Raw genomic sequence first — 27847 nt, forward strand, 5'->3', positions numbered from 1 at the left:
TTTTTTCTAGGTTCCCGTTGAAGAACTCATATTGAATTGTGACTGTCGAACCATAATACTAATGATCACCACGCACTAAGGAATCTGAGGTAAGTCCCACTGCAGAGTGTTTTCTTTCAAACATGGTGACAACTTTATTTTGTCACTGTTCAGTGTTCTCTGCTTTGCTAAAGTAAAACAACTTGGTAAATGTGGAAAGTTGTTACTTACTCTTGAAATGCCCCCCCACACCCCCCTCAACTCACTGTGTTGTTTTGGGGAAGATGTCCTTACGCTGGAGGAAATGGCTTGCCCTGACAGTAACTTTGTTACTGTGCCTTGGAAACAGTGAAATAGGATATCAGTCAAACATTTACAGAGCACAGCAAATCACTCGTGAGGGTATTGAGGCGCTGGAGCTGTATATTTCTGCGTGGAGGAATGATCATTTGAACATCCAGGTCTTTAGTTCTGAATCTCTGGAGTGACGGTGCCGTCCTGAGGTGCAGGAGGAGGTTATTCCAAGCCTCAGCTGCAAGAAGTATGATCCTCCGTTGTTGGCTCGGCAGATCAATGGTGGGGGGGGGCTGTGAGGGAGAGGTAAGCTGATCAGAGGTGTTTGGTCGTTTGCCGCAAGGTCAGGCATTTGTTTGTGTGCTGGTCCTTAGTTGTGCAGGGCGTTTTTATGTCCGTTTATGTTTTAACTTTTCTACACTGTTTTCTTATTCTCCTTACTAGGGCAAAATGCACATTGGCGTTAAAAATAATTCTTACTTAACATCATCATGACATAGTTTAGATTAGATTAACTTTTATTACAGGTAGGTAATAAAAACCAATACAAGTTCCTCCAATTGTCAATATATAAGTCGGATATCTAAAAAAAAAAAAAAGAATTATAATACAGCAGGTTAAGTTCATGCCAATATGAGGGGATCTAGCAGTATTCATAGCCTAAGCAAATTATTAACATACAGATGCAACAAATTAAGATTATTATCATAATTTAGACGACTCATAATTTTTAAAATGGTTGTAGCTGCAAGTATTGCAGTGTTACTGCAAAGGATGCCAACATACATCAGCTCTGTCGATGCCCAAAGTCGTTAAGAATAAGTACATTTTAACAACTCTGTTCCATATCGTCCTTGTTTCAGCACAGTCCATGAATTTTACAAAATTACAATGGTTGCGGGTGGTCCCACTTGGCCAATGAACTACAGTTTGCCTACATGATCTTATTTGTTGAGTCTTAAAGTATATTTGTAGGAAATGTCTACATGCATTCAACAAGTTTGGACAAACGCCGAAAATGTGAATTAATGTTTCCTCTTTGTGTCACATTACTGAAAGGATCGTGTTGACCAAGTGCACTTCTGTTGTGGAATTAAATCTGTTCTATTGTTTTTTTTAAAATATTTTTGTTGTATATGTTGTTCATTAGTCTCATGAATTTTGACCTAATGTAGTAGGAAAACATGGCACTCAAATAAACCCACGGTTTTAAGCGGCTATAGGGTTTTATAACCAAACCATGCATAAGTGTTTTATTTTTTAACAAATCGGTTTTTGTCCCGAAGTCATGAGGCAGTTATGATTGACCTATTTACAGCTTGTTTAAAAGAGGAACCTGAGGCCCATAACGAGTTAAGCCCAAAAGAGCTAAGTGCGGACGAAAGGTAAACGCACCATGGGGTATTTTATTTGACCAAAACCAACTTCGACGCAAATTATCAAGGTCAGAGACTTACTGGCCGCTTGTTTAAATTTTTTGCAGAATTTAATAAGTACGATCTGGCATTGCTTCGCCTGATTAACTAGTCCGAATTCCAGGCGTATCTTTGCCTGTGTTGTACTTGGTTGCAGTCTAAAGCGACACTGGAAAAAAACAAATAGCCTGGATATTGTCTGATAGGTGGCTGCTTCAACATGGCATTATTTCTGAACCGTATGTGGTTGATGACATTAGTTTAGCCTCATTTGTTTTGAGTATGGTAATTATTTTTGGACCTCCCATATTAGACTGAAGTGATTTAAATGAGACTAATAATCAGTTTGATTTATGTTTAACACTTTGAAAATGCAGAGTGTATTGAAGTTGGGAATCAGAGATGACTCGTAAGTTTGTATATATCTTGGTGGTATCCAACTTTTCGACAGTCAAGACTTTTTTTTTTCTTGTGGCTATTACGAAATACCGTAACCTTAGTGTTCTCGTTATTCATTTCCAATCCATTTTTCCTGGTTTATCCTCCATATGTAATCAAACGTTTCAGACCTATAGGAGTTGCTGAGCAGGGCCATAAATGCTCATATTGAAGACAGTGGAGGGAGTTAGAGCTAACCGGGGAGGGTCCAAGTTAACTTCATTCAGACTGTTTTTAAGACCTGCTCTAAGTTAAATAACCGAGGGGCAAAAATGCAGCCTTGTTTAAAAGACTCGCTTGCTTCGATCCTCTTTGTAGCTGTTAGACCACCACCCAGGTGATATAGGAGCTGACTGGCACGGAGTAATGTTGGGGTTACCTCTAGTTGCTTAATATAGCCCAGAGTCTTCCGTGAAACCTTATCAAATGCCGATTTTTTTTTTTTTTTTTTTTTTTTTTTTTTTTTTTTTCCTTGATATAGATTTTTTTTTTTTTTTTTTTTTTGGTCCACGAAGCAGGCATAAATTGGAGATTTATTTGGAATTGAGGCCTCAATAACTGCTGAAAGAGTCATTAAGCTTGTTATGGGGCCAAGGTCTTTTTGAAAACCAGTTTTGTGGAATCCTGGATCTCACTGAGACCATTTTAAGTTCTTCAGTAAAAGGCTAGCAAAGGGCTTGGCCTCTATATCAAAATAGGCAATTAGCCTATAATTCATCAGATTATCTTTTTTCCCACTTTTGTAGATAGGATGGAATATAGTATTTCCATGACTCTATTTTGACATTAGCAAACAGACTGGTATTAAAAATATGCACATATTAGTTGACCAGAAATTCCTATCTGCTTCATATAGTGCTATTGGAGGGCCACTTGGACCTGGTGCACCTTCAGACTTTGTTTCTTTAATAATCTGTTGTTAATGTATTGTATTATAAGGGGAAAGGTCTTTATGTAGCAAAATTTCACGGTTGTGAGACACACAACAGTTGGAATTTGTCGACCCATAAAGGTCATTTACATGTTTTGTCCATGCTAATTCTACGTTATTTGCAGTATGTGCTCTATGACCCCCCCCCCCCCCCCCAATAAGTTAGACCATTAATGAACTTCCAAAAGGCTTTCAGATTTCCCTGCCTACATATGTATTGTTAGCCATTTTTGACTTACATAATCCTATTTGGCTTTTAATATGGCAGCCTTGAACGATGTCCTCATTGTCCCTAAATTCTGAGACTGTGCCTGTCTTGGAGATAACAGAAATTTCCAGTAAGCTCTTACTTCCTTAATGATATACGCTTTTCACCCCTTAACTATTTAGTAAATAGTTTGTTTTTCCCGTTAGTAAGATAGACATTATATGGCTCCTGGACAGTTGCAGGTGTGAATTTTTCCAAAAGTGTTCCTGTGAAAGAGGACCAAGCATTTATCAATATCCCTGGGGCATCTTCCCAATATAATCATGCTTGAAGAAACAATTTTCAATACATTATAATAAGAACTATGTCTGTTTCTTTCTACTTCAGTCTTTTTAGGTAGAAACTATAAGATTGAGTTGATTCTGACTTCTTCAAAGATTCATGAGCGTCGGCTACTGTCAGCGTTATGTGGAAGATGATAGCTGTCCATTCATGAGCCTATTTGGAGGCTAGAGATTGCGTGAAAAATGTCTAAACTCGCAATAGTGTAATCCAAAACTGAGTTTGTGTTTGACATAATTCGAGTGGGGCTGCTCGCTGATCATCTTTACATTGCCTGTTCAGGGCACAAAAATCAAATTGCTTAAGAGTATCCAGTTGCGCTTCTCCTAGATTGTGTGTGTGTGTGTGGTTTTTTTTTTTTTTTTTTTTTTTTTTACTTATCTGTCTGACCTGCAGTGCAGTTTTCCATGTTTTATAATTTAAAATGCTCAACTGTTCTGAGTAAACCCCAGAACGGATCAGATTAGGGTTAAAATTGCCAGTTAGGAGCCAGTTGGCATCTGGATAACTAGTTTTCAGGTTCTCAAGTTTGTCTTTTCAGGTTCTCTATCATTTTGCACTCCAAAGGGGTGTAGATATGTTAAGGACAATTCATGAATCTGAATTAGCTTCTTTCCAGTTGTGTATAATTATTCCATTTTTTTTTTACTGGTTCTACAGCTGTTTTGCAAAATCCCATATTCATAGTTTGCAGATGTATGCTTTTCTGAAATAGTCCTTGCTGTTTCAGAGCTGCATCAGAGTACTTGGAATGGATGGAGTGCGGAGTTGGCAAGTCATCTCACTACAGTATAGTCGCACAGTGTTCAGTTCCGAAGTAGCGTTATCTGTTGTGATAGCTTGGACGCAGACAGGTTATCAAATGTAACTTAGTTGCAGAACACAAGCCCTCACCTACCAACTAGTGCATGCTTCATCATTGGGATATTCTTCACATCGGGCAGGTTGTGCAATGCCCAAAGAGAGATCTTTGTCGGAGTTCTTTTCAGAGCAGCTTAGGAGTCTGAAGAGCCAAGCTAATGTGTGTGCAAAGTAGATTAGCTAAAAAGGTGAAGGAAAAAGGGTTAAAACTAACTAATGGAAGGAACCTTTATTCTTAGGGGGCCTTTGTCGGTGTGGACCTTGGGAGAGAACAAGATGTTTATTGCTTTATAGTGCCCATTACTGGCTCTATAGCAATTCAGGACACCTCCCCCCAATGACATGGCGTTTGTGACCCAAGAGGCAAGTCTGTTGTCATACACCCTCAGGGTGGCCTAGGTTGTTATAAATGAAACAACATTATACTTTATTAAATCAAATTCCATAAAGTGTTTTATACAGTGCACACCCTGAATTCATGTATTTAAAAATTGCAAGGTGCTCTCATATGTGATAATGAATTCAAAGGAGGCAAAGTGAAATAAAAAACTTTCTACTTGAGGCGAATCTCGTTCACCATTGTAAAATTTATATTGTGCACAGTTTCAAGTGCTCAGTGTGCTTCATATAAACAAGTCAGAGAATGAGCACAATTAGTGTGAGTTGCACACAAACATTAACAAATAGGTTATGGTTAAAATCAAAATCCTTTTGCCCAAATATGAGAGGAAAAACGTAAGCGTATCCTTGCAATACATTATTCACCTGTGGATTTCTGTCCACATGCTAACGTTAGTTATGTACTGCTATTAACAATGTCAGTGTAGACACCCATTAACATTAAGGTTATAGACAATTTGATCTACATGTACCTCGCTGGATACCTCCCAGTATGAAAAGCATTTAGCAAACGCACACATAAAATTGGATGATGTAGTCAGTGTCACTGAACATGTTATGCAGTTATGCATGATGTAATATTTGAAGCCATAAACAGTGCACGAGGTGACCAGAAGTTTGTATGTGTGTGTGTATATATATATATATAGTATGGATATAATTTGTCATAAACATTCGTTTTTAACATAATTCAACACGAGTCATTTTAACCTTTGTTTTTACTGTGATATTATTATTATTTTTTTATAATATCTCTACCTTTTTAGGTTTTTTTGTTGTTTTTGTTTTCACAGTGAATGTCTGTGTTTTGTTTGGTCATATTCAGCCAACACTTCATGCATAGTGGTGGGATTAGGACAGGCCCACCCTCATGGGTGGCCAAACATTAGCCATCACTCTGCGGTGAGCTTTATGCCCCTGCCCCCTCTTCCTGCCTGCAGTCAGTTCTGTCTGCATACACTTGCCGTCTCACTCCTGCACTCCTTGCAGCCACTGCTCCAGATGCTACTCCTCCTTGGTCATCTTGAAGTCCTCCCCCATGCCACCTCTTTTCACCCTCTGTTGTCTGTATGTGTACCCTTGCTTCCTTACTCCTGTTCTCCGCGCCACTGCTTGTCCTCATTTTAACTTCTTACAGCACTAACCCTGCTTTCTATGTCAGAAATCACCTTTCTCATGTTTTTCACTTCGAAAGTAAATGCTTTAGATTTTGCAGCTTTAAATCCACCAAGATGGCTTCTAGATGCAGCACTTCTGTCATAAATACAAAATGTTACCTCTCTATTAGTTCATTAGAACACAGTGGAAGGCTCTCGTAGAACACTGGGTAGTTAACTGACAGGCTCCTGCTTCTGTTGAAGTACGTTTTACTTAATAGGTCAAACTTTATTCTCACATGGGTGAGGACCGTCTTGTGAATTTACAGTGAATGTGCTTTCATTTTAGCTTTTGGAGAACTGGCCATCGCTTCTATGAAAACACATTGATAGAAAACTGTTTTCTTAAACAAGGTTCATCAAATCACAGCTGAAGTTACGCCTTATTCACTAGGTAAAACCATCTAAGAAACAAGTTAATTTCAAAAACTAGTATGGTATAGCCAACAAATGATTATATGGTGTCTAAAATATGTTATCACCTTTTGTGTGGGCCAATTTTTTTACATTCAAAACCTGCCATTCACTAAAGTACTTTTCAGTGGGGATCATGACTGCGCATCCTGTAACCACTGCCACAACATGTCCATTTTGCGACGAGCTAATAAAGTATAGGGTTCCCCGTGTTCCCCTTAAGCTCACCGTGTCTCCATGTATAAATTCATTTTCAAGACACAAGGTCTGTCCCTGAATCTTGTAATGATTGGCACAACATAATGTTTAGGTTATATCCAGCAAATAGGGATTGATTATTCTCCTCTAAAGTGGCTAGTCAGAATAGATCTAAATAATTACAGTCTATATATAACTGTTTTTGTAACCCCCTTCATGACAACCACCACGCTCACCTCTTTTTAAAAAAAATATATATATATATATATTTGTTGAAAGGCTGAATGGTTGTACACCAAATAACAAAACACACTCTTAATGTCAAAATTGGTGTAACTGCATTCAGCTGTTTTCTTTTTCTATATCACTTTTGCAAAGTTCCCTATGGGAATTAACATGGGAAATCAAAATTTTGAATCCCCCTCCAAAACCCTGTCCTCCCCGCCCATCCCCGCTTGACGTATCCTCACAAAAGTTTCCAGGAAGGAGCCCGAGTGGATGAAATGTTTTTTTTGGATATGTTCATGAAGATTCTTTAAACTGTCCCCAAGTTATTAGCGAAGTAAACAATGCAAGTGCTGACCTCACTATAACTACACAGTGGTGACTAACCCGGTCTGTTATTAGAGAAAAAAGAAATATATAAAATCACTTTAGCTGTCAACATGACGGCACAGCATTTTTCTTGAGAATCAAGACTTCCAGAGACTCCAAAGCTGGGAAGCTTAGATGCTACTTTGCTGAAGCTGTTTTATTTGAATGGTCATTTTGAGGTTTCCAAAGATTGCAAGCGATAGTAATAAGTTCTTTTATTCCATCCACTGATAATTGTTTCCGTGTGTTCATTAACACATGTTAGTTTTACAGTTGTCTACAGAAGTAACCGTTCCGACAACCATCAATTATATATAAATCTATTGAGGAATGTGTTTGGCGTTTTGCTGCTTGTGGATTTAATTAATGCTAGTCACTCAAGATTTCAGGGTGGTATGGTTATGCAGATTTAGACTGAAATATGTAATCAATTGTAATTTCTATGCTTTCTTCTGCACTTGTTTGATGCCAGCAGTACATTATTCAGCAGATCCTAGAAAAGTATCCCCCCCACACACACACACAAAACACATCCACCATCTGAATTCACCGTTAACAAATGAGATTTTTGGAAAAGCCTGTTTTCAGAAACTTACTTTCCAATTCTTCTAACTTTCAGAGTTTTCCACTGAAGACTGAAAATGCCCGTCTGCTACAGTCTTGTTGCAGCTAAGTTCCTTGTCCCAAAAAAGCCATGGAAGAGATGATGTATCTGTGCTTCCAAATTAAAGTAAATCTCGATGGATACAAAATATAAAGACGACTTATTTAGAAAGTATGTGCACTTTCACGAGTCAAAAGTGGATGCATCTGAGAACAAACAATGCTACAATGATGACTATCTTAGAACTGCTGCTTCAGCCTTACTCAGCCTCCATAAAATTGATCCTTGCTATAGATTCCGGTTGATAAAATTTTATGAGGTGGCCGAAAATTCACTGAAATCGACGAAGTCATCAAATTTGCACACACTCTACGAGGCTATTGAAATGTTAGAGACTGTTGGGATTAATCTTTTTCTTTATCCATGGAAGAAAGAATTTAAAACCATTAAGGTGAGCTCTTTACAATATATATTTTTTTCTTTTCAGTTTTTTTGCTTAAATTGTAATGTTTAATGATATTGATTTTTGTGAAGTAATGCTATCAGAAATGCTTACCATGTTAAAAGTATAGAAGAAGATGACTGTCAGTTTGGATAGGCACACTTATAGAATTGGATGAGGAATCGAATTAAGATTTGACAAAGGCAAGGTACGTAAGAGTATTTGGCTTAACCTTCAGAAAGTGTCCTGTCAAGACCATTTGTTATTTGGAATTGGGGCTCCAAACCAGGTCTTTGAGTTGTTTTGGTTTTCAAGTCTCAAAATATTAGTATTCATGGTCATCCTGAAGGAGGGTAAAGAGTTGATGGGGCGAAAAATGTACATGTTGTACTTTCTGTTTAAGGAACCCAAAAAGAGGAATTTTTGTTACCTTGATATTGTAGTTCATGTTTTTACGATGATGACTGGGTTATGATTAGGGCTCCCGGTTTTATGGTATTTATTTTTTGACCATTGCTGTCTGTATTTGTCTGTATTTATTTTTTTGGGATCTTATTGGTATTTATTCATATTTACTTTGTGTTCTGTGAACAGGTAGAGAGTGATAACTTGTATATTTTTCCATCTATTTAATGAAGACAAGGGTACTCATACTTTGATGCCTGACAGGTTTTTAGCACATTACACCAAGAATATTAATACAATAAGAAACCTGCATGAAAAAAATAGCATTATAACACTAATACACGTTGAGATATGTAGTAATTTAAGCAAACGGCATTCAGCTTTGTAACCCCCACTCTGCTAATATGTACAGCTATTGGCCTGAAATTCATGAATCTCAGTATGGAGAGTCACTTAAAAGAAGCCAAATTATCTGTATTTTTCCTGCTTTTAAAAATAAATACAGACCGAAAACTCAACGTTTTCTCTGTGTATTGATTTGTAAAAACGGAAAACGGGGAACCCTAGATATGATTGGCAGAGCAGTGATTTATGATCAGGCTTATGTGGGTTAAAGGTTTCTCTGAAGTAAGTTGGGGCAGGTTCAGAGATGGTTGTTAAACAAACATAAATATTCTTTTCGAGACCTAGTGGTGGATACCAAATCATCCTTGTGATGACTCTGTATATTGGGTATGTTTAATAGTATTTGAATGGAAATTTGATTGTATGAATTATATACACTGCAAGGCGTTTTAGAAAGGTCACTTTTATTACCCCTGGCAAGTATTTCAAGTCTTTGTTAGGTGTTGCCTTTTTGCATTTTTAATTGAAATAAATGTGGTAACGGTCCGTGTAAGTGGAATAAATGATTTGGAGATGTATGCTGGAGTTTCTGAGCGCTCAAATGTTTTTCATGACGCAGGAGATGCAGTCAAGGAGATTGGCTGTATGTTATGGAAGCAAAGCGACATAGGGCATGTGAAATGGAGTAATCAAAGTGCCAGACAATGACTGTTTGCAGTTGGAGGTTAGTGTTGGAAGATGTGCAGTTGATGAAGGTGTGTTGCATACAGGTGGTACAAGAAAACATTGGGTATAGATGTTACAGCAATGGTGTATAATATGTTAACGAAGTGTGCCCATGTCTGGAGCCTTAAAGTGTACCCGGGTAGGTGCTGAGTGGCATAGAGCTCAAAGCGCAACAAGAGACGAAGGGGCTTGAGATGCAAGATGAAAATTTGTGAAACTGACCCTGTTGTACTTTGAGTGGTACGGTGAGCTGTGTCAAAAGCAGCATAAAGTTTGAAGGGCAAGAGAGTAGATCTCTGATGAACTGAGAGGATGAAATTTGGTACATAACTTGAGCATGTTCTTCAGTTGTTTATAATTTAAGGTTTAATGAAGTTGAGTTACGTAGACTGTAGATAGTAAATGAGACATTCATATGAATACAGTGGGGTGCTACCCGGTTTGTTTTTTTTGTATTTTTTTTTGGATGAAGAAATAGAAATTGAACACAACTGAAGTTTGAAATGATAGACCAACTATTGTGGCTTTGACCTATGGTAGGACAGTAGTGGATTTTAAGGATTTATGGTGCCCAAGGCAATGTTGACTAAAGTACAATGTTACGAGAAATGTTGCTGAAGAGTATGTCGTATAATTCCTTATAACAAATCTTTATTTCATTTGTCACACACACACATACATATATATATTCCTCTAACTACTGAAAAATGTGAGCTGCAATTCCCCTTTAGGCTAGGTATTTCATAAAAAATTTTTGGATTTCAGAACTTGCTGGTTACGTTGAGCCTTATAACACTTTGGAAATATGCTCAGTCCTGGAAAATGTAACTGTCGTGCTACAGTTCCCCGGGCTTTGGGAGTTTCAAGGTCTATCAAGCCAACTACTTTGGTTTCAGTGTATTTGGTATTGGCGTCAGTGTTTTGCTGTAAAGCCAGTGGCTGTGGCTTTAATATTTCCTCATCATTTGAGACTGAAACACTTTTCTCTGCTGCCTTAGAAGAATATTTGTCCAATCAGTATTAACTAATCTGAGGCATACCTTTGACCTCGGAGGGTGAAACTTGCCGTCAGGTTTCCTGAGCCCTACCACTCACCTTCTGAAGGTCACCAATGTAAAGTGAACATTAGCCTCCCAACAGAGCTCTCTGGACATGGATTTTTTGTTGAATTTACAGAATGCCGCCTGCCCGGATGTCCTGCCAAAAGGGCACTTCTGTATGGCCAAAGGTCCTCCATCAAAAGAACGTCCCTCCTTACAGGTTGTGCTAATGAAAGCGGCTTTGACTACAGAACTTCTTTCTGATTCCATTGTGGCCAAATTCAGCCTTTGTATGGAGGGGGAAAACGTCCTTGAAATCCACAATAAACTGAGCTTGTATGCCAGTCGATGCATGAAGAGATATCACTGCAGCATTTGAGAAGTGGGCTCTCAGCTAAATGATTCATCCAGTTAATAACTGTTAAAGTGATAATAAAACCAAATAACATAAGTTAAGATAATTTTACAGAAAATGTGTGCAATAATTAGAAAAAATGTATAATAGTGTTTAAAAAAAGAAATACCCAACTTTACTTATTGATATAAAATAAAACCTATTACCTTTGCGTTTCTCAAAAAGCAACAAATCAGCCTCTTCTGTTTGCTTAGTTGCCACTTCTAATAAAACAACTTGCTAGCTTCCCTCCAAGTTCAAAGGCACTATCTTCTACGTGCTTGTCTTAAAAAGATCTTTTTTAACTTTTGTAAAGCTGGGCACCAGCATACGTGTACAGTGCTCTTTTGCGTAGTCCTGCAGATTCTTCAATCTGTGGAACTAGGTTTGCGTTTCCAGGACTGGCCTTATTCACCCATATCAAATAAAGCAGGGCTCGCCTTATTCACCCATATCAAATCAAGAAAAGCGCAACCTCGTATATTTGCTCTAATTGCTTAAATTGGTATTGACTCGAGAAAAAAGGGTTTAGTATGACATTGAAAATAGCAGTGCATTACTAGAGTATAACACATCATTTTAGTATATACCAAATAATCAATTTAAGTGCCTGGGAATGTAGATCATTATTATATTCAAATGTTTTCAGTATTGGGCCAAAACAGTTTTATTTTACAATTCAGAATATAAAAACACATAATTACATTACACATGCCCGGGTTCATATCTTAAAGCAAAGTTCAATAAGTTTTCCAAAATCGGAATACTTAACTGTTAGACCTGACAGCCTTACGGTGGTCACCCTTAACTTTTTGCCTGCTTCCGTCCACTTTTTGGACACTGTTTTATCTGTTTTTTAGACTCTAGCACTGGTGAGCAGTTGTAAAGTCGCAAAGTGCATATGCTCTCTCCCTTTAAACATGGTAACATTGGATTATACCCAGTTGGACTATTTAATTTACTTAGCAGTCCCTGGTAGAGTGCACTATATGTGCCCAGGGCCTGTAGATTAAATGCTACTAGTGGGCCTGCAGCACTGATTGTACCATCCCACTTCAGAATCCCCTTAAACTTGTCTCAGGCCTGCCATTGCAAGGCCTGTGTGTGCAGTTTCACTGCCAATCCGACTTGGTTTTTAAAAGTACTTGCCAAGCCTAAGCCCCCCCCTCCCTTTTTCTACATATCAGACACCCCTGAGGTATGCCCTAGGTAACCCATTGGGAAGGGTGCTGTGTAGGCAAAATGCAGGGCATGTACCTGTGTAGTTTACATGTCCTGGTAGTGAAAAACTCCTAAATTCGTTTTACACTACTGTGAGGCCTTCTCCCTTCATAGGCTAACATTGGGGCTGCCCTCATACATTGTTTGAGTGGTTGCTGCTGATGTGAAAGGAGTAGGAAGGTCATATTTAGTATGACCAGAATGGTGATATGAAATCCTGCTGACTGGTGAAGTTGGATTTAATATTACTATATAAGCAATTGCACTTTTAGAAAGTGAGCATTTCTCTGCACTTAAATCTTTCTGTGCCTTACAATCCACTTCTGGCTGGTTTAGTTGACAGCTCCTTGTGCATTCACTCACACACCCCAAACACAGGATGCTCAGTCTCACTTGCATACATCTGCATTTTGAATGGGTCTTCTGGGCTGCGAGGGTGGAGGGCCTGCATTCACAGAAAGGACTGCCACAACCCCTACTGGGACCCTGGCAGACAGGATTGAACTGAAAGGGGTGCACTTCTAAGCCACTCTTTGAAGTCTCCCCCACTTAAAAGGCACATTTTGGCAAATAAACAGGGCCTCTGCCCCTTCCAACTCGGACACTTCCTGGAGAAGAAAACTGGAACCAGAACCTGCATCCTGCCAAGAACTGCCTGGCTGCCAAAAGGACTCACCTGACTGCTTTCTGTGTGGGACTGCAGCCTTGCTGTTTGCCTGCTGCCTTGTTGCTCTCTGGCTGTGGTGAAGAAGTGCTCTCCAAGGGCTTGGATAGAGCTTGCCTCCTGTTCCTTGAAGTCTCTGGACCAAAAAGACTCCTCTCTTGCAACTGGACTCCTTGTGCGTGAAAATTCGACACACAGGTTGCTAAAACTGACGCATAGCCTGCCCTGCGGTGAGAACTTCACCGCACTCCGAACCAGACCGACGCATTGCGACTTCGCAAGGAGAAGATCGACGTGGCGCCTGCATTGCAACCAGAACTTTGACGCACAGCCGACCTGGGACGAAGCAGCCAGGCTTCGAGAGGGGAAATCGCGCACCTGCCGTGCGGAAGAAAATTCCACTCAACGCTCACCCGATCGATGCAGCGCTTGTGAAGCCCAGGATTCCACGCACAGACCCCGGGGCGTCTCAAAACCCCACAACCCGGAGAGAATCCATGACCGAGCGCCAGGAATCGACGCACAGCCGTCCCTGCATGGAAACTAAATGACTCATCGCTGTGTAGGGCCCGAGAAATCGACACACACCCCTTTGTCTCCGTGCTTCTCCTACCCTGCAGCCCTTTGCAGAGACTTTTCACGTGAACCAGGTACTTTGTGCTTGAAGAGACTTGCTTTAAAAAGACTTAAGACACTTAATATCACTTTTCAGTGATCTCTACATTTAGTAATTGCATCTTTGATCGTTTTGACCTGCAAATATCCAGATAAATATTATATATTTTTCTAAATACTGCGTGGTGTATTTTTGTGGTGCTGTATTGGGTTATTGTTTGATTTATTGCACAAATAATTTACACATTGCCTTCTAAATTAAGCCTGACTGCTCAGTGACAAGCTACCAGAGGGTGGGCACAGGATAATTTGGATTGTGTGTGACTTACCCTGACTAGAGTGAGGCTCCTTGCTTGGACAGGGGGTAACCTGACTGCCAACCAAAGACCCCATTTCTAACATGAGCTATATGCAAATCACATTGAAATAGTGCAAATACCGTCACGCAGTGTGATTTAGGAAGGCACAGCCTTATAGTGAGACATACATACACCCCCACATACAAGCCCCCACCCCCACCGCACCTTTTATTTTAGTTCCATCTAAAAATTGCCATTTCTTGGATGCTCAATAAAATAAGTGTTTTGCTCGATACAAAACCAAGTAAAATCTATATCAATAACCAAGTAAACCAGGAAGTGAATGTTGCCTATCAATAAGAAAAAATGTTAATGTGCCACAGCCCTAATGACAAGGCAAACATAACTGTTACTCCCTCCTCCACCACCACCCCCTCTCACCTGAAAATCCCCATTAATCCTTCAACATCTGGCTTCAGCAGCATTTATCATTTTATCTCTTTTGACTGCTCGAAAAAGTGCCAATCCTTTCTACAAAATAAGACCATGAGGAATCTAAAGCAACAGTTTAAGAGCAGGGGCCTCAAAAGATATAGGTAAAGTACTACAGCAAATTCTGATGTTCAATAGTCAGCACAAAGAGCGCTAGCGGATCTTGTACCTTATCTGAATGGAGTTACAATAATAAACTGGTTACATCAATATAGTCTGCTCGCCAGACTGTACATGCGTAATCAAGAAGTCCCCTTTATCCAGGGCTCATGCCAAACCTTTTACAGGCATTGCAGCTCTTGGATTATATATACAATATTTCATAACCACTGTAAAATTTATCCTCCCATACACGGCAAGTATCCGAGGTCTCTAATGCTCTAAAAAGCAACATTTTCCTAGGGGTGTTCATCAGTCTCAGTGATTCCCGCCAAATTGAAGGGCTTCAGTGTTCTCTACTCAGCGACCCTCTGAGCTGAAAAAAATTATTTTCTGCAGCCACCACCTACATGACACGGGCAGTCTGACCTAGCATTTGTGTTGGCCCATCTAACACATTTCTGTCTGTGCCCCTGACAAGGAGTCAAAGAATTTGGGTGCATATGGTAGCAAGATCTTCCTGGCATTGCGTCTTATTCTCTCCTCGATGTTGATCAACAGGCACCTGACTGGGGTGCAGATTAGGAGGTATGAATCCCCGCCACAAGTTTCCCCATGTCATTTGTGAAGAAGTAAAATACCCATTACCCATTGGACAGAAGGTAAAGAGAATGGTAGGACTACCCTCCTGGTGGAGCATAGGTTTTTAAACATTATTTATTTTATTTTTGTTGTTGTTGCTGTGAGTCTTCATTCGTTTCCCAGCTTCCCAAAAAGGAAAATGCTTTGCAGTCCACTCCCCTTCCAAACCTTATGGAAAGAATTTGGAGAAGTGGGTGGTGGGGTCAGGGCTGAGCACAGGCAATGGGGCTGAAAAGAGAATTTCAGGAGTATCTTTTTGTAGCTACTTATCCATATTAAATGTGAGTCTTCTAAAGGAGCAAATGTATCAGACAAAAACATAAACCTAATACACTGCTCCCCATAATTGGAGTGATGTGAGCAGCACATCCTCATGGATCCCAGTGCAACTGCACTTGGTGCACAAATGATAGCTAGGATCTACATTGCACTCCAGCCGTGGAACAGGCTGTCTCTCCCTCATAGAAAAAAAATAGCCTCCAAGCTTTGCCCCAGTTTGTGCAAGAAGAGTACCTGCAGTACCAATGATACCTACAGTCTTGAGTCTTTTTCTAACTCCACTGAACCATCACTCCTAGACCTGAGGCTCAAAGCAGTCTGTCTGCCCTGTTGTGTCTTGGGCTATGTTGCTTGGGCCCTGTTCCATGCGGAAGGATGCAAGAAACTGGGTCTCTGGCAGCAAGGTTTACCTGGGTCCTAATGCAAGCAAGAAAAATAGGCCACCATTTTCCTTTTTGGTAGTGAGTTAGTAAAACCCATAATTGAAGCGGCGTGGCCCCAAATGCTCTTGGCCACAGTGCCACTACACCTGCTGCACTAGTAGTAATGATGGGCATTTATCTTTCTCTTTTTTATTTTTTTAAAATTAATTTTATTTAAAGCCCCCATTTCACCCTCTCCTCACATTTCACCCCCTTCCTCAGGGCATTTTTCTGGGAAAGCTGTCTGCCAATACTTGTTCAGCTTAGAAATGAGCAAAAGCAATAGGTCTTGCCTGCGAGAGATATTGCCAATGACTTGTAGCAATGGTGTATATCAGCACAGCTAAAAACATTTTTTTTTTTTAAAAAAGCACTCTGATGTGGCAGCACTAATACCCGCTGGTGTGTCTTTTTTTTGTTTGTTTTCCAAATCCCTGGATAATTAATGCATAACTTGAGGTGCCACTGGCTGAAATTAAAGGGGGTGACTGGTGTCCTGTGAAGCCAAGAGAGAAAGAGCTAAAGAAATAAACTTTCTGCGGATGTCTGCTACCTGAAGGAAATGTAAATGTGTGAAATTGATTATTCACCAAATGTAAGGGAAAGTTGGAAGCATGTATAAGTTTAAATTGATGAAGTCACTTGAAGCTTTATGGTCACTAAATATTTATTCTTTTTGAGATGTAATGCAGTGGGGTTACCAGGTGAGTGTTGCAGTTAATCATTTCGGTAGACACTTCTAAAATATTTTGCACTAGGTACAGTCTGATTAAGTATTACTAAAATATATACCCTGAAAACACTTGTTTTATGTTAAACTAATTTAGCGACAGCCATCTTATACTGTGTGCAATAGACTTTTATAGGACATAAGTATTTGCAGTGCTTTCTGTCAGAGCCTGAGGCTTTATATCACTGTAAATGCACTAGTCACTGTTTCCCACTGCAGTAACCTCGCAACCGATTCCGTTCTGTGACTGTCCGGTCACACACGGACTTCTGAGGTGATCACAATAAGCAAATGAGATTTCATAATGTTGAAGAGTGAATTTCTCACAGATTAGTTTAACTTGCTGTTAATTTATATGGAGTAACCCAAAGGTGGAAAAGCAACAAAATATCCACATTTTTTTTCTCTTTAGCCATGTCTTTGATCTGGGCACCACACCTGCTGATTCCCTGAGCCCATGGCACTCATGATCGCATATCCAATCATTTTTATGCTGTAAATTAAAATTGTCTGAACCATGACAAACAAGTTAATTGTCATTTTCAAATCTTCTCGAGGCAGTAGAACCAATGCCCACCACCCCTTTTGCCTCAGCAATACTACCATGGACCTCCAGGTGGCACGTGTCACAGTTTGAAGACCTATGTAGTGGAGGTTACAAACAGCCTGCATGCCGGAGGAAAGCTCAGTAGCGATCAAGGAGGAGAATGGTGCAGTGAGCACCCCCTCTGAAAGCATAGGCTTAGATGTGAGTTTTATGTTCGCTTAACAAGCAGACAGCCCATCTTATCCCACAGATGGCGTTGGTGGTGGAGAAAGCTAACTGGTAGTTAGGTTGATTGAATTGTTGTGGATTTAATTTTTGAATAAATCACCTTATGCTACAAGACCCTCTGTTTCCAGCCTGGTTTAAGATACACCTTCACCTAGAAAGCCTTCCATAAAATGTCATCTTTTCCCCACTATTCAGTCTCACCCTCCCCCATCCAACCCTGACTGACTGACCTTAACCAGTGACTCCTAGTCAATCCGCCTACGCAAACTCTTCGCATAATTTGTGATTTTATTTGTGTTAAACCACGGACTTGACAAAGAGATGGTGTATTAGTCATGGCACCAATATGCAGTCTTTTCCATGGTCACTGACCAAACCTGCATCGTATTACACTTTATGGTATTTCAGTGAGATCTTTAAGACCCAAATACCCAGCAGCATTATTTTAGGGTCAGATTAATGGAGGTCTCCACTCCAATAAAATATATATTATGTGTTTAATAACATCTTGAAAATAGGCCATTGCTGTAAATTATAGCAATAGGTGCCAAAGTAGGTGGCAATCTCTGATGTATTGGTCAGTGTGTATTTTTCCAAACCTAAATACTTTTGGTCTCAAAAAACGTGTGTACTACTTTCAACTGTACCATAGAACAATGGGCCACATCGCCACCTTTGGGTGCTTTGGCTTGCCTTTGCATGCATCTTGTTGAATGCCGAGTCCCCAGTCACCAAACTTCCAGAGCGCTTTAAAAAGACACATTTAATCTTGCGCCTGGTCATCTTATCAGCTATTGTACCCCTTTTAGCTCTTCATGAATATGAGCGAGAATATGGACAACTTCAACTGAAGTTGTTTTGTGGAGAGGAGCAGCGTCAGAGGTGTACTTCTGGGATACTTTCACAAGCAGATGGCGTGGTCTCTATTCTATTATGATGCCACTGCTGGATTTAGGAACCCTGCAGCTTCACAGCCAATGGCAGCTAAGTGCCTTGTAGCCCCACCATACCACTGTTTTGGAGATAGGGATGAGAATCCGATTACAAGAACCTATTCCACTGTCAGTGGTTGGCCTCCGATCCAGTGAGCTAGACACTGGCACTGTATAGCCTTGCACAAAATGGCAGCTTAATATCTGTCTGAGAGAGTGATGTGCATGTGTCCAGCTTGCATATTCCTGTCCAGTCTCTCTGGCTGAGGTTGCCTGTTAGTGCTGGTATTGGGGCCACGCACCCATCCAACTCCCAATTTGCGGAGCATGATGTGAGAGTCTAGTGAAATTGGCTGTCAGACTGAACTTCGTTCCAAATTTGGGCAGTTACATGCACTAATAGGCAGGTACCATGTAGCCAAGGTTTGACGGGCTGCAAGTCTCACAGCCCTGAGAAAAGTTACATCATCCATGCAAAGCCCCGTGAAGACCCCTGATGTCAATAGGGATCATCCCTGATGGATTCAGCCTGTGGTGCTTTAAGACTTGGAGTGCCCATGGCTGTTAGTCAGTCTGTGACGAGTTGGGAAAGGGTTGTTTTGGGGCGAGGGGATGGTCACGGAGTGTGGTGTGATAAGCAAGTGTCTGACGCTCCCCCACCCTACAGGACCCCTCAGTGTCTGATCTTCGAGGTTTTTTTTTTCTTCTTCAAAATCTGTTTATTAAGTTTTCACACTTCAGTCCGGATATGCGGCCGGGTACAATATAAAACCCTCGTGACAGTATATCAGCATGACCTAAACCACTGAGTATGAACAGAATAACTGTTATTAGAGATTTGACAATAAAAGGAAAGATGTAGGGACTGAAAAGATAAAACAGAACAGCTCGTGAAAGGCCCAGAGAGAGGGCCGGGGGAGGAAAAGGGAGGGGGGGGGGGGGAGTGTGTGTGTGGGGGTGGACACCAGAGGAGCAACCCAGGAAAAGTTCGGCCACATAGCGCAGCAAAACGGGTGTGACCCTTATGCTCGTATGGGTTCTAGATCCAACTGTGAGAGCGGGCCGACGCGAACACATGTTTGCATCAGTTGCACTGGATCCCATTGTGCAGAATGTAGGGGCAATTCTGCGCGGCACTAAGGCAGCAGTCTAATCATTCCCAACCTGTGCCTCGCGACCCCATGTCTACTGATACGCGCGAATGTGTGTTATTTATGGACATAGAGGCAACAATTTCAAGGTGGGCGGGTATCGTCCTTGTTCTCCAGTTGAATAATAAAAGAATCCCACGTGTCTGTCCCCTTGACTATCACCCCCCCCCCCCCCAACACGGAGGGAGGGCAGTACCTGCGCCTCTTCTCTAGCCCAATGCAACAATTCGTTTGACGAGCGGTGTGTGTCTGGCGCGCTCGGTGACTTCCACTGCATCGCCAGAAGGCATTTAAATAAAACGACCACTAAGTCTGCGTACCGGTGTGCCTGCTGCCCCCCTCTGCATCTCAATCGGATCCCCAAAAAACATGATTCGGGTGTAGGGGATAGAGAGAGTCCCGACCATTCAGCTGTCATGGAGGTAACATCATGCCATGCGTGCAGCACCGGGGGACAATCCCACGTCATATGGAAGAAATTAGCATCCGGATCCCCACATCACAGGCATTCTGGGGTAGCTTGTGGGAACATACGTTTGAGCCTGTGTGGGGAGAATTAAGTTTGGTGTAGGTAATTGAATTGCGTGTACCGGAATCAAGAGTTAAGTGATACTTCTTGTGTCGAAGTGAGTGCTGTAATCCATGCGCACTGTCGGTGGCACGGGTAGAGCCGCGTCCCATCTAGCCTTCGCCTGTGTCGGCGCATCCTCACGACAAACAAGTAGTGTTTTATATATCCGAGATATGTTAGACTGTGTGCCCGCTCCAGCTAGCAATTCGTGTAAGACAGGGGCCGTCGGTGGTTTGCTGTCCCCACTTCCCCATGTGCCACGTATCAGCTGATGTAATGCACTGCATGCTATGAACCAGCAGCGCTTCGTATGTCAGGAAGTGTCCCGCCTCAAAAATGTCTCCTATTTTCTGTATGCCTTTCGTGGGCCAAACAGCCAATCTGTGTTGTCCAGCTACCCTCCTTATGTCCGGGATGGCAAGCAGGGGGATCTTGGGTGAATAGGCCGGGGATTCCTCCCCAGTACATACCAGCGCCAGACCCATCTAGCCGCATTCATCAGGGTATTACGCAGGCACCGTGGCCCATCCTGCTCGAAAAGCCATCACAGCACATTTGTGTGGCCCAGGGATGCATTCGCCATCCGACCCTCCGAGCAAAGGGGGTCCTGCAGCCAGCGCAAGATCCAATGTATCTGCGCCGCTGCATAATAAAGTTCATTCTGCAGGGCACCCATTCCCTACTGCACCAGTGGTAAATAAATCTTGGTCAGTGCCACTCGTCTGCCCTCACTGCCCCACACCAGGTCGGTGAGCAGACTGGACAGAGTCCCAAAGAAAGCCAGAGGGCGTGTCAGTGGCAGGGCGGAGAAATAATATAGTAACCGTGGGAGAGTAATCATCTTTGCAATCGCCACTCTCCCCAGCGTAGACAGCGGGAGTGAGCACCAGAAGGGTAAGGAGCCTCTAATAGACCTGATCACTAGACCCAGATTTCCCTCCTAAGATCTGTGGTGTCATGATAAATATGTATCCCTAGGTATTTGAAAGTGGTGTAGCTCCATGGCGAGGCGTAAGAGGAGGCCGTGGCTCGCTGAGGCTCCGGTACCAAATGCATCGGAAACAGACAGGACTTCAACCAATTCACTCGCAGACCAGATAGATCTCTAAATGAGTCCAGCAGACTCAGTAAATCCGGGAGGGATTCAGAGTAATTGCACAAGTGTATCAATGCGTTGTCTGCATATAAGGACAATCCAATATTCGTCCCCATCCAGAATGCCACAATGTGGAGCCATACTCAGTAGCCGCGCAGCCAATCAATCAACCAAACATATTTCTTAAGCGCTCTACTCACCCATTAGGGTCTCAAGGCGCTGGGGGTGGGGGGGGGGGGGGCTACTGCTCAAAAAGCCATCTTTTGAGGTGCTTTCTGAAGGTTAGGAGGTCCTGGGTCTTGCGTAGGTTGGTGGGGAGGGAGTTCCAGGTTTTGGAGGCGAGGTGGAAGAAGCATCTGCCGCCGGAGGTGGTGCATTGGATGTGGGGGACTGTAGAGAGGGCGAGGTCGGCGGAGCTGTCAAGTTGGCTTGTGGAAGTTGATTCGTTCGTTGAGGTAGGTCAGTCCGGTGTCATGGAGGGCTTTGTGAGCGTGGACAAGGATTTTGAAAATGATCCTTTTGTTGATGGGCAGCCAGTGTAGGGATCTGAGGTGGGCGGAGAGGTGTTCGTGGCGAGGGAGGTTGAAGATGAGACATGCTGCTACCTTCTGGATGCGCTGGAGTTTTCTCTGAAGCTTGGCTGTGGTCCCTGCGTAGAGGGTGTTGCCGTAGTCCAGTCTTCTGCTTATGAGGGTGTGGGTGACCGTTCTTCTTGTTTCTAAAGGAATCCATTTGAAAGTCTTGAGTAGCATGCAGAGGGTGTTGAAGCAGGAGGATGATATGGCGTTGATTTGCTGAGTCATGGAGAGAGATGAGTTCAGTATGATGCTGAGATTGCTTGCGTGGGTGGTGGCTGTTTGGGGTGGTCCAACGGTGGTGAGCCACCAAGAGTCGTTCCATGCTGTCTTGTTGGGACCGAAGATGATCTCAGTTTTTTCTGAGTTCAATTCAAGGTGGCTTGCTGTCATCCAGTTAGCGATGGCGAGGAGTCTGGCGTGTAGGTTATTCTTGCCGTAGAGGGGTTCCTTGTGTGGGAGATGAGCTGGGTGTCGTCTGCGTATGAAATGATGATGAGGCTGTGGGGGCGGATGATGTTGGCGAGTGGAGCCAAGTAGATATTGAAAAGAGTGGGGCAGTGTGAGGATCCGTGGGGGACCCCACAGATGGTCTTGGTGGCTGTAGACCGGAAAGGAGGGAGGTGAACTCTTTGCGTTCTTTCGGAGAGAGGAAGGAGGTGAGCCAGTCCAGGGCTTTGTGGCGAATTACGGCATCGAAGAGGCGTGTGCGAAGGGTTTGGTGGCATACAGTGTTGAAAGCTGCAGAGAGGTCTAGGAGGATGAGGGTGATGGTTTCGCCGTTGTCCAATCTGGTCCTGATGTCGTCTGTACAGGCGATGAGGTTTTTGCGGAATCCAGACTGGGAGACGTTGAGTATGTTGTCTTCTAGGAAGCGAGACAGTTGTATGTTTACTATCTTCTCTATGACCTTTGTGGGGTAGGGGAGTAGAGAGATAGGTCGGTAGTTTGTGAGGTCTTCAGGGTCTGCTTTGGGTTTTTTGAGAAGAGCGTTGACTTCGGCGTGTTTCCAAATATCTGGGAAGGTTGCGGTTTAGGAGGAGCTGTGGAGGACAGCCCGGAGCTGGGGAACGATGATTTGGCTAGCCTTGGTGAAGATTAGGTGGGGGTAAGGGTCTGTTGGGGAGCCTGAGCGGATTGAGCTCATGGTTTTGCCGGTTTCTTAATCGTTTGTGGGGGTCCAGGTGTTCAATACGTTGGTGCGGCAGGGTGCTGTGGTGTTGGCTGTGTCGGTGATGGTGGGTGATAACAATGTGAAGCTGTCGTGTAAGTCTGCGATCTTGCAGTGGAACTAGTTAAAGAGGAGTTGCAGAGGTCTTGGCAGTGTGGAGGGTCCATGGCGCAGGATTTCAGTTTGGTGAATTCTTTGATGGCAAAAAGTTCCTTGCTATTGTGTGCGTTGTCTATGTGTTCTTTGTAGAAGGATCATTTGGTGGTCCGGATGAGCTGGTGATGTTTGCCCATGGCTGATTTGAGGGCGGAGAAGTTGCTCACTGAGGGTTCTTGGCGCGAGGCTTTCTCAATTTTCCGGCATTCTTGTTTGGAGGACTGAAGTTCTGCAGTGAACCAGGAGGGCTGTCTTGTTGGTTCGGGTGTTGGTTATTTTGAATGGAGTGAGGGAGTCTGCGCATGCTTCTCGCCATCGTGTGAGGGCAGCGGTGCTGGGGTCGTTGGTACTGGGAGGTGGAGCTTGTGCGAGGTTGGAGATCAGTTGTTCTTTGGAGATCTTATTCCACTTGCGGTAGGGGGTTGGATGTTGTTGGTGGGTGGTGGGCTTCAGGAAGGAGAAGTGGATTCAGTGGTGGTCAGTCCAGTGGAGTTCGGTGGTGTGAGTGAAAGCGATATGGCTGCTGGAGGTGAAGATGGCGTCTAGCGTGTGTCTGGCTGAGTGGGTGGCTGAGGTGACCAGTTGCTTGAGGCTGAGGTTTGCGAGGTTGTCCAGCAGGGCCGTGGAGTTGCAGTCTTGGGTGCTTTCCAGGTGAAAGTTAAGGTCACTGATGAGTAGGTAGTCCGTGGAGGCGAGGGCGTGGGAACTGATAGTGTCGGCGATGGTGTCACAGAATGGGGGGCTGTAGATGAGGGTTCCTCTTAGGGTAGTGTTGGCGTTGATGTGTACCTGAATGTGTAGGTGCTCTGCGGTGTCTAGGGTGTCGTTGGTGGAAATCTTGATGGCATTTCTGTGTATTATGGCGATTCCTCCTCCTGGTCTGTTGATACGTTCTCTATGGGTGATTTTGTATCCTTCTGGGGTGGCTATGGCGATGTCTGGTTCCGATGAGTTAATCCATGTTTCAGTGAAGAAGGCAATGTCAGGAGAGTTTGTCGTGAGTAGGTCCCAAAGCTCGATGGCGTGCTTGTGGACGGAGCGGGTGTTAAGGAGGATGCAGTTGAGGTGATTGGGGTGTGTGGTGCTTGTTGGTGTGAGTGCAGGAGAAGTGGCATGTGAAAGGTCCGTGTGTGTGTCTGGGGTTGGCCTGGGCGCAGGCGGTGTGCTGGCCAGAGTTGAGAGCAGGGACCTCTGTGGAGGAGTAGTGGTGCTTGGGGAGGCCGGATAAGCGTGGGCCAGGGGGATGGGCGCTGGGCATGATCCAGGCACGGATGGGTGCAGACGGGCTTGCCTCTGGATCGCCAGCGGCGCAGCCGCGCGCAGCTGGCGCCATTAAACGGGGAGGTGGGAGGGAGTGGCCAGTGGGGGGGCGAGGGGAGCGGGGCCGCAGGGGCCGCAGCCGCAGGGTCATAACAACCAGCAAGAGCTGGAATTGAAAAGGGCCACAATCAGAGAGAGTAAAACGAAGCGGAGCAGAAAATGGGCACAGGTAAAGTTAAAAACAGTGCATAAAGCAAAATACAAATTACATAAACGAAATACAAGGTACAATGCACACTAGATACGCCTACCTCTAGGCACCAGGGATAAGGCGCGGGCGGGTGCCTGCAGGTGGTGGAGGGCCTCGAACGTCCTTTTGCAGCAAATCTGGGGTCAGAGGCACGGAGGCAGGCTGGTGGAGCCGAGTGTACTCCTGGCCCAAGGCAGGTCAGGGAGTCACACTCAGCACCATGCAACAGCAGCCATTAAGAAGTGGCGGTGGGAGGGAGGAGCAACTGGGAGGTGGGAGGGAGTGGCCAATGGTGGCACAAAGGGGAGGGGATGCAAGGGACGCAGCGGCAGGGTCGGAACATCCGGCAAGAGCTGGAATTGAAAACGGGCACAATCAGAGAGAGTAAAACGAAGCAGAGCAGAAAATGGGCACAGTTAAAGTTAAAAAACGGTGCATAAAACGAAATACGACTTAGAAAGACGAAATACAAGGTACAAAGCACAATAGATACGCCTACCACTAGGCACCAGGGATGAGGCGCAGGCAGATGCCTACGGGTGGTGGAGGGCCTCAAGCTTCCTTCTTCAACAAAGGCTGGGTCAGAGGCACGGAGGCAGGCTGGTGGAGCCGAGTGTACTCCTGGCCCAAGGCAGGTCAGGGGGTCACACTCAGCACTGCGCAGCGGCCGCCATTAAGAAGTGGCGGTGGGAGGGAGGAGGAGGAGGCGGGAGGGATTGGCCAATGGGGGCGCGAAGGGGAAGGGACACAGCGGCGGTTTCGGGACAACCGACAAGAGCCGGAATTGAAAACGGGCACAATCAGAGAGAGTAAAACGAACCGGAGCAGAAAATGGACACAGGTAAAGTTAAAAACGGTGCATAAAACGAAATACGACTTACAAAGACGAAATACAAGGTACAATAGATACGCCTACCACTAGGCACCAGGGATGAGGCGCAGGCGGTTGCCTGCGGGCGGTGGAGGGCCTTGAACTTCCTTCTGCAACAGAGACGGGGTAAGGGGCACGGAGGCAGGCTGGTGCAGCTGAGTGTACTTCTGCCAAAAGGCAGGTCAGCCAATGGCTCAATTGCCAATGCGAACAAGATCGGCGATAAAGGACAACCTTGTCTCGTGTCACTGCCAATAGCAAACCCATGGGATATGACCCCGCCTGTCTTGACTCGCTTTCAGGTCAGAATATAATACAGTTATCCAAAACATTAATGTATTGCCGAAACCCATGCGCCTCAGTGCTTCCATTAAAAATGGCCAGCATGGTGTTTCGAATGCCTTTTCTGTGTCCAGGGAGACTGCTATTCGTCCGTAATGTGGCTCCGGAGTCTCCGCCATGAGCCTTAGCAGGCATTGAATATTAATGAAGATGTTGCAGCCAGGTGTAAAGCCAGATTGATCCAAGTGGACCAGAGATGACATTAGCGGAAGAAAGCGATTTGCCAGCACTTTCCCCAGTAATTTACAATCTGAATTAAGCAGCGATAAGGGGTGATATGACCGGACGTCCAGGGGCTCCCCCCCCCCCTTATGGAGGACCAGTGTCACCGCTTCACGCTGTGACTCTGGGAGCTGACCCACACTAAATGCCTCCGTTAACATTTCCAAATATGGTTTAAGCGTCTGTACAGAAAAAGCCTGATAGTACTCCGCTGGCAAGCCATCACTTCCGGGAGCTTTATTGTGGGCTAATTGGCGCAGAGCCTGCTGAATCTCTTCTATTTCTATAGGTTTCTTCAGTTCTAGCAACTGTGGAGTGGTTAGGTGGGTTAATTGAAGCGCCTTTAAAAAAAAAGTTCTCCAACCGCCCTGGAGATGGACGGGGACGTGCCATGTACAGAGCACTATAATATTGTCTGAAAGCCTCGTTAATTTCTAATTGTGTGTTAACTATGTCCCCGCAGTCTAGTCGGATGGCACCTATGGGGATATGCTGTTGTTTGCCTCCTATTAGCCAGGCCAGTATCCTGCTAGAGCAGTCCCCCTCAGAGTGCAACCGAGCTATGTGGTGGCGGTCGTCAAACCGCATCAGTCGCGAGTCAACCTCTGCCCAGTTCCCTCTTAACCCAACCAATTTCTCCTGGTCCACCACGCCAGACGCCACCCCGCATTCCACCTCACGCAGCTCCGCCTCGATATTTTTTAAGTTGCGTGTTAACATTCAGCGCACACCCCTGCCATTGACACACACAAGCCCCTGGCCACCACCTTGTAGCCATCCCACTCAATTGCCTGTGAGGGCGCCATTTTCACATTTAGAGTAAAGTCGTTGTCAATATGTTCCGCTAGTTCTGTGCGAAGCGGGGGATCAAGTAATAGATACGGTTATAGGTGCCAGGTGGGGATGCACGTGGGTGCTTTTCCCCACTGAACAGAGGCACTCGGAGGACAGTGGTCGGATAAAGTTTTTGCTAAATATGAAGCCCCAGTAAAGTTATGAGTCAGCCTGTGAGAGCCAAGCAGTAGGTCTATTGGGTGTGAAGGCAATGGAACGGGGAGAAGGAGTATTACCTATCCAGGGGGTGTAAGCCCCTCCATACATCGAGTCTCCTCTCCAGCAATCAAGACTGCAACGCTTGAGAAATTCTCCTCCTGGGGGCGCCTGCAAGTGGCGGGCGAAATCTGTCCATATCCATGTTTGGGACACAGTTAAAATCCCCGTCCCAGATGCTGGGTAACGAGGGGTCTCATATTAATTGTGAGGAGGTTGATACGAGAAAGTCCCCCTGTTTGGTATTAGGTGTGTAAAGTCCCATTATAACTAGTTGTCTCCCGTCCAGTGCTCCCTCCAGTTGAACATAACTACCCTCTTTATCCATTTTATTGTGCGTTACAGTGTAAGGGACCCCAGGAGCAATCCATATCAGCACCCCCCTCGTGAATGTCTATGTTTTAGTGCCATGTATCGATCCAGACCACTTCCTGCTGAGATTGCTCAGGTCTCCTGCTGTGAAGTGCGTCTCCTGTAATATAGCTATATGTATCTTATGGCGTTTGAGGTATGCATATATTCTGCAGCTTTTAGAGGCGCTAGCCATGCCCGCACATTCCATGTTAAAATATTATATGTAGTCATAACGGTTTGAGTGTGACATACTGTGGTGTCCCCCGCATCGCCGTGATTCAGTTCCAGTGTGGAAATCGCACGATTGTCCTCCCCCTGCCTCCTCCACCACCCCGCAAACATGAAAGAATCTGTGATTAGAAAAGGAATAAGGAAAAAACGTACAAAACAACCAATAACGTCGTGGCTCAACCGGTGCAGTC

The 27847-nt window shown here is 44.0% G+C and overlaps 1 protein-coding gene across 4 annotated transcripts in view; it reads left to right on the plus strand.

The window, feature by feature from the left end:
- The window catches only part of SPATA2 (spermatogenesis associated 2), a 175997-nt gene that overhangs the window by 2179 nt on the left and 145971 nt on the right, over nucleotides 1-27847 (plus strand). For all 4 annotated transcript variants that reach the window (XM_069243657.1, XM_069243659.1, XM_069243661.1 and 1 more), the window contains exons 2-3: nucleotides 11-89; nucleotides 7850-8285. In XM_069243657.1, coding sequence (XP_069099758.1) covers nucleotides 7971-8285 — 315 coding nt within the window. In that variant the 5' untranslated portion in view covers nucleotides 11-89; nucleotides 7850-7970. The remainder of the gene's footprint in view (nucleotides 1-10; nucleotides 90-7849; nucleotides 8286-27847) is intronic.

Source organism: Pleurodeles waltl, chromosome 7 (assembly GCF_031143425.1).
Source record: "Pleurodeles waltl isolate 20211129_DDA chromosome 7, aPleWal1.hap1.20221129, whole genome shotgun sequence".
Taxonomy (NCBI): Eukaryota; Metazoa; Chordata; class Amphibia; order Caudata; family Salamandridae; genus Pleurodeles; species Pleurodeles waltl.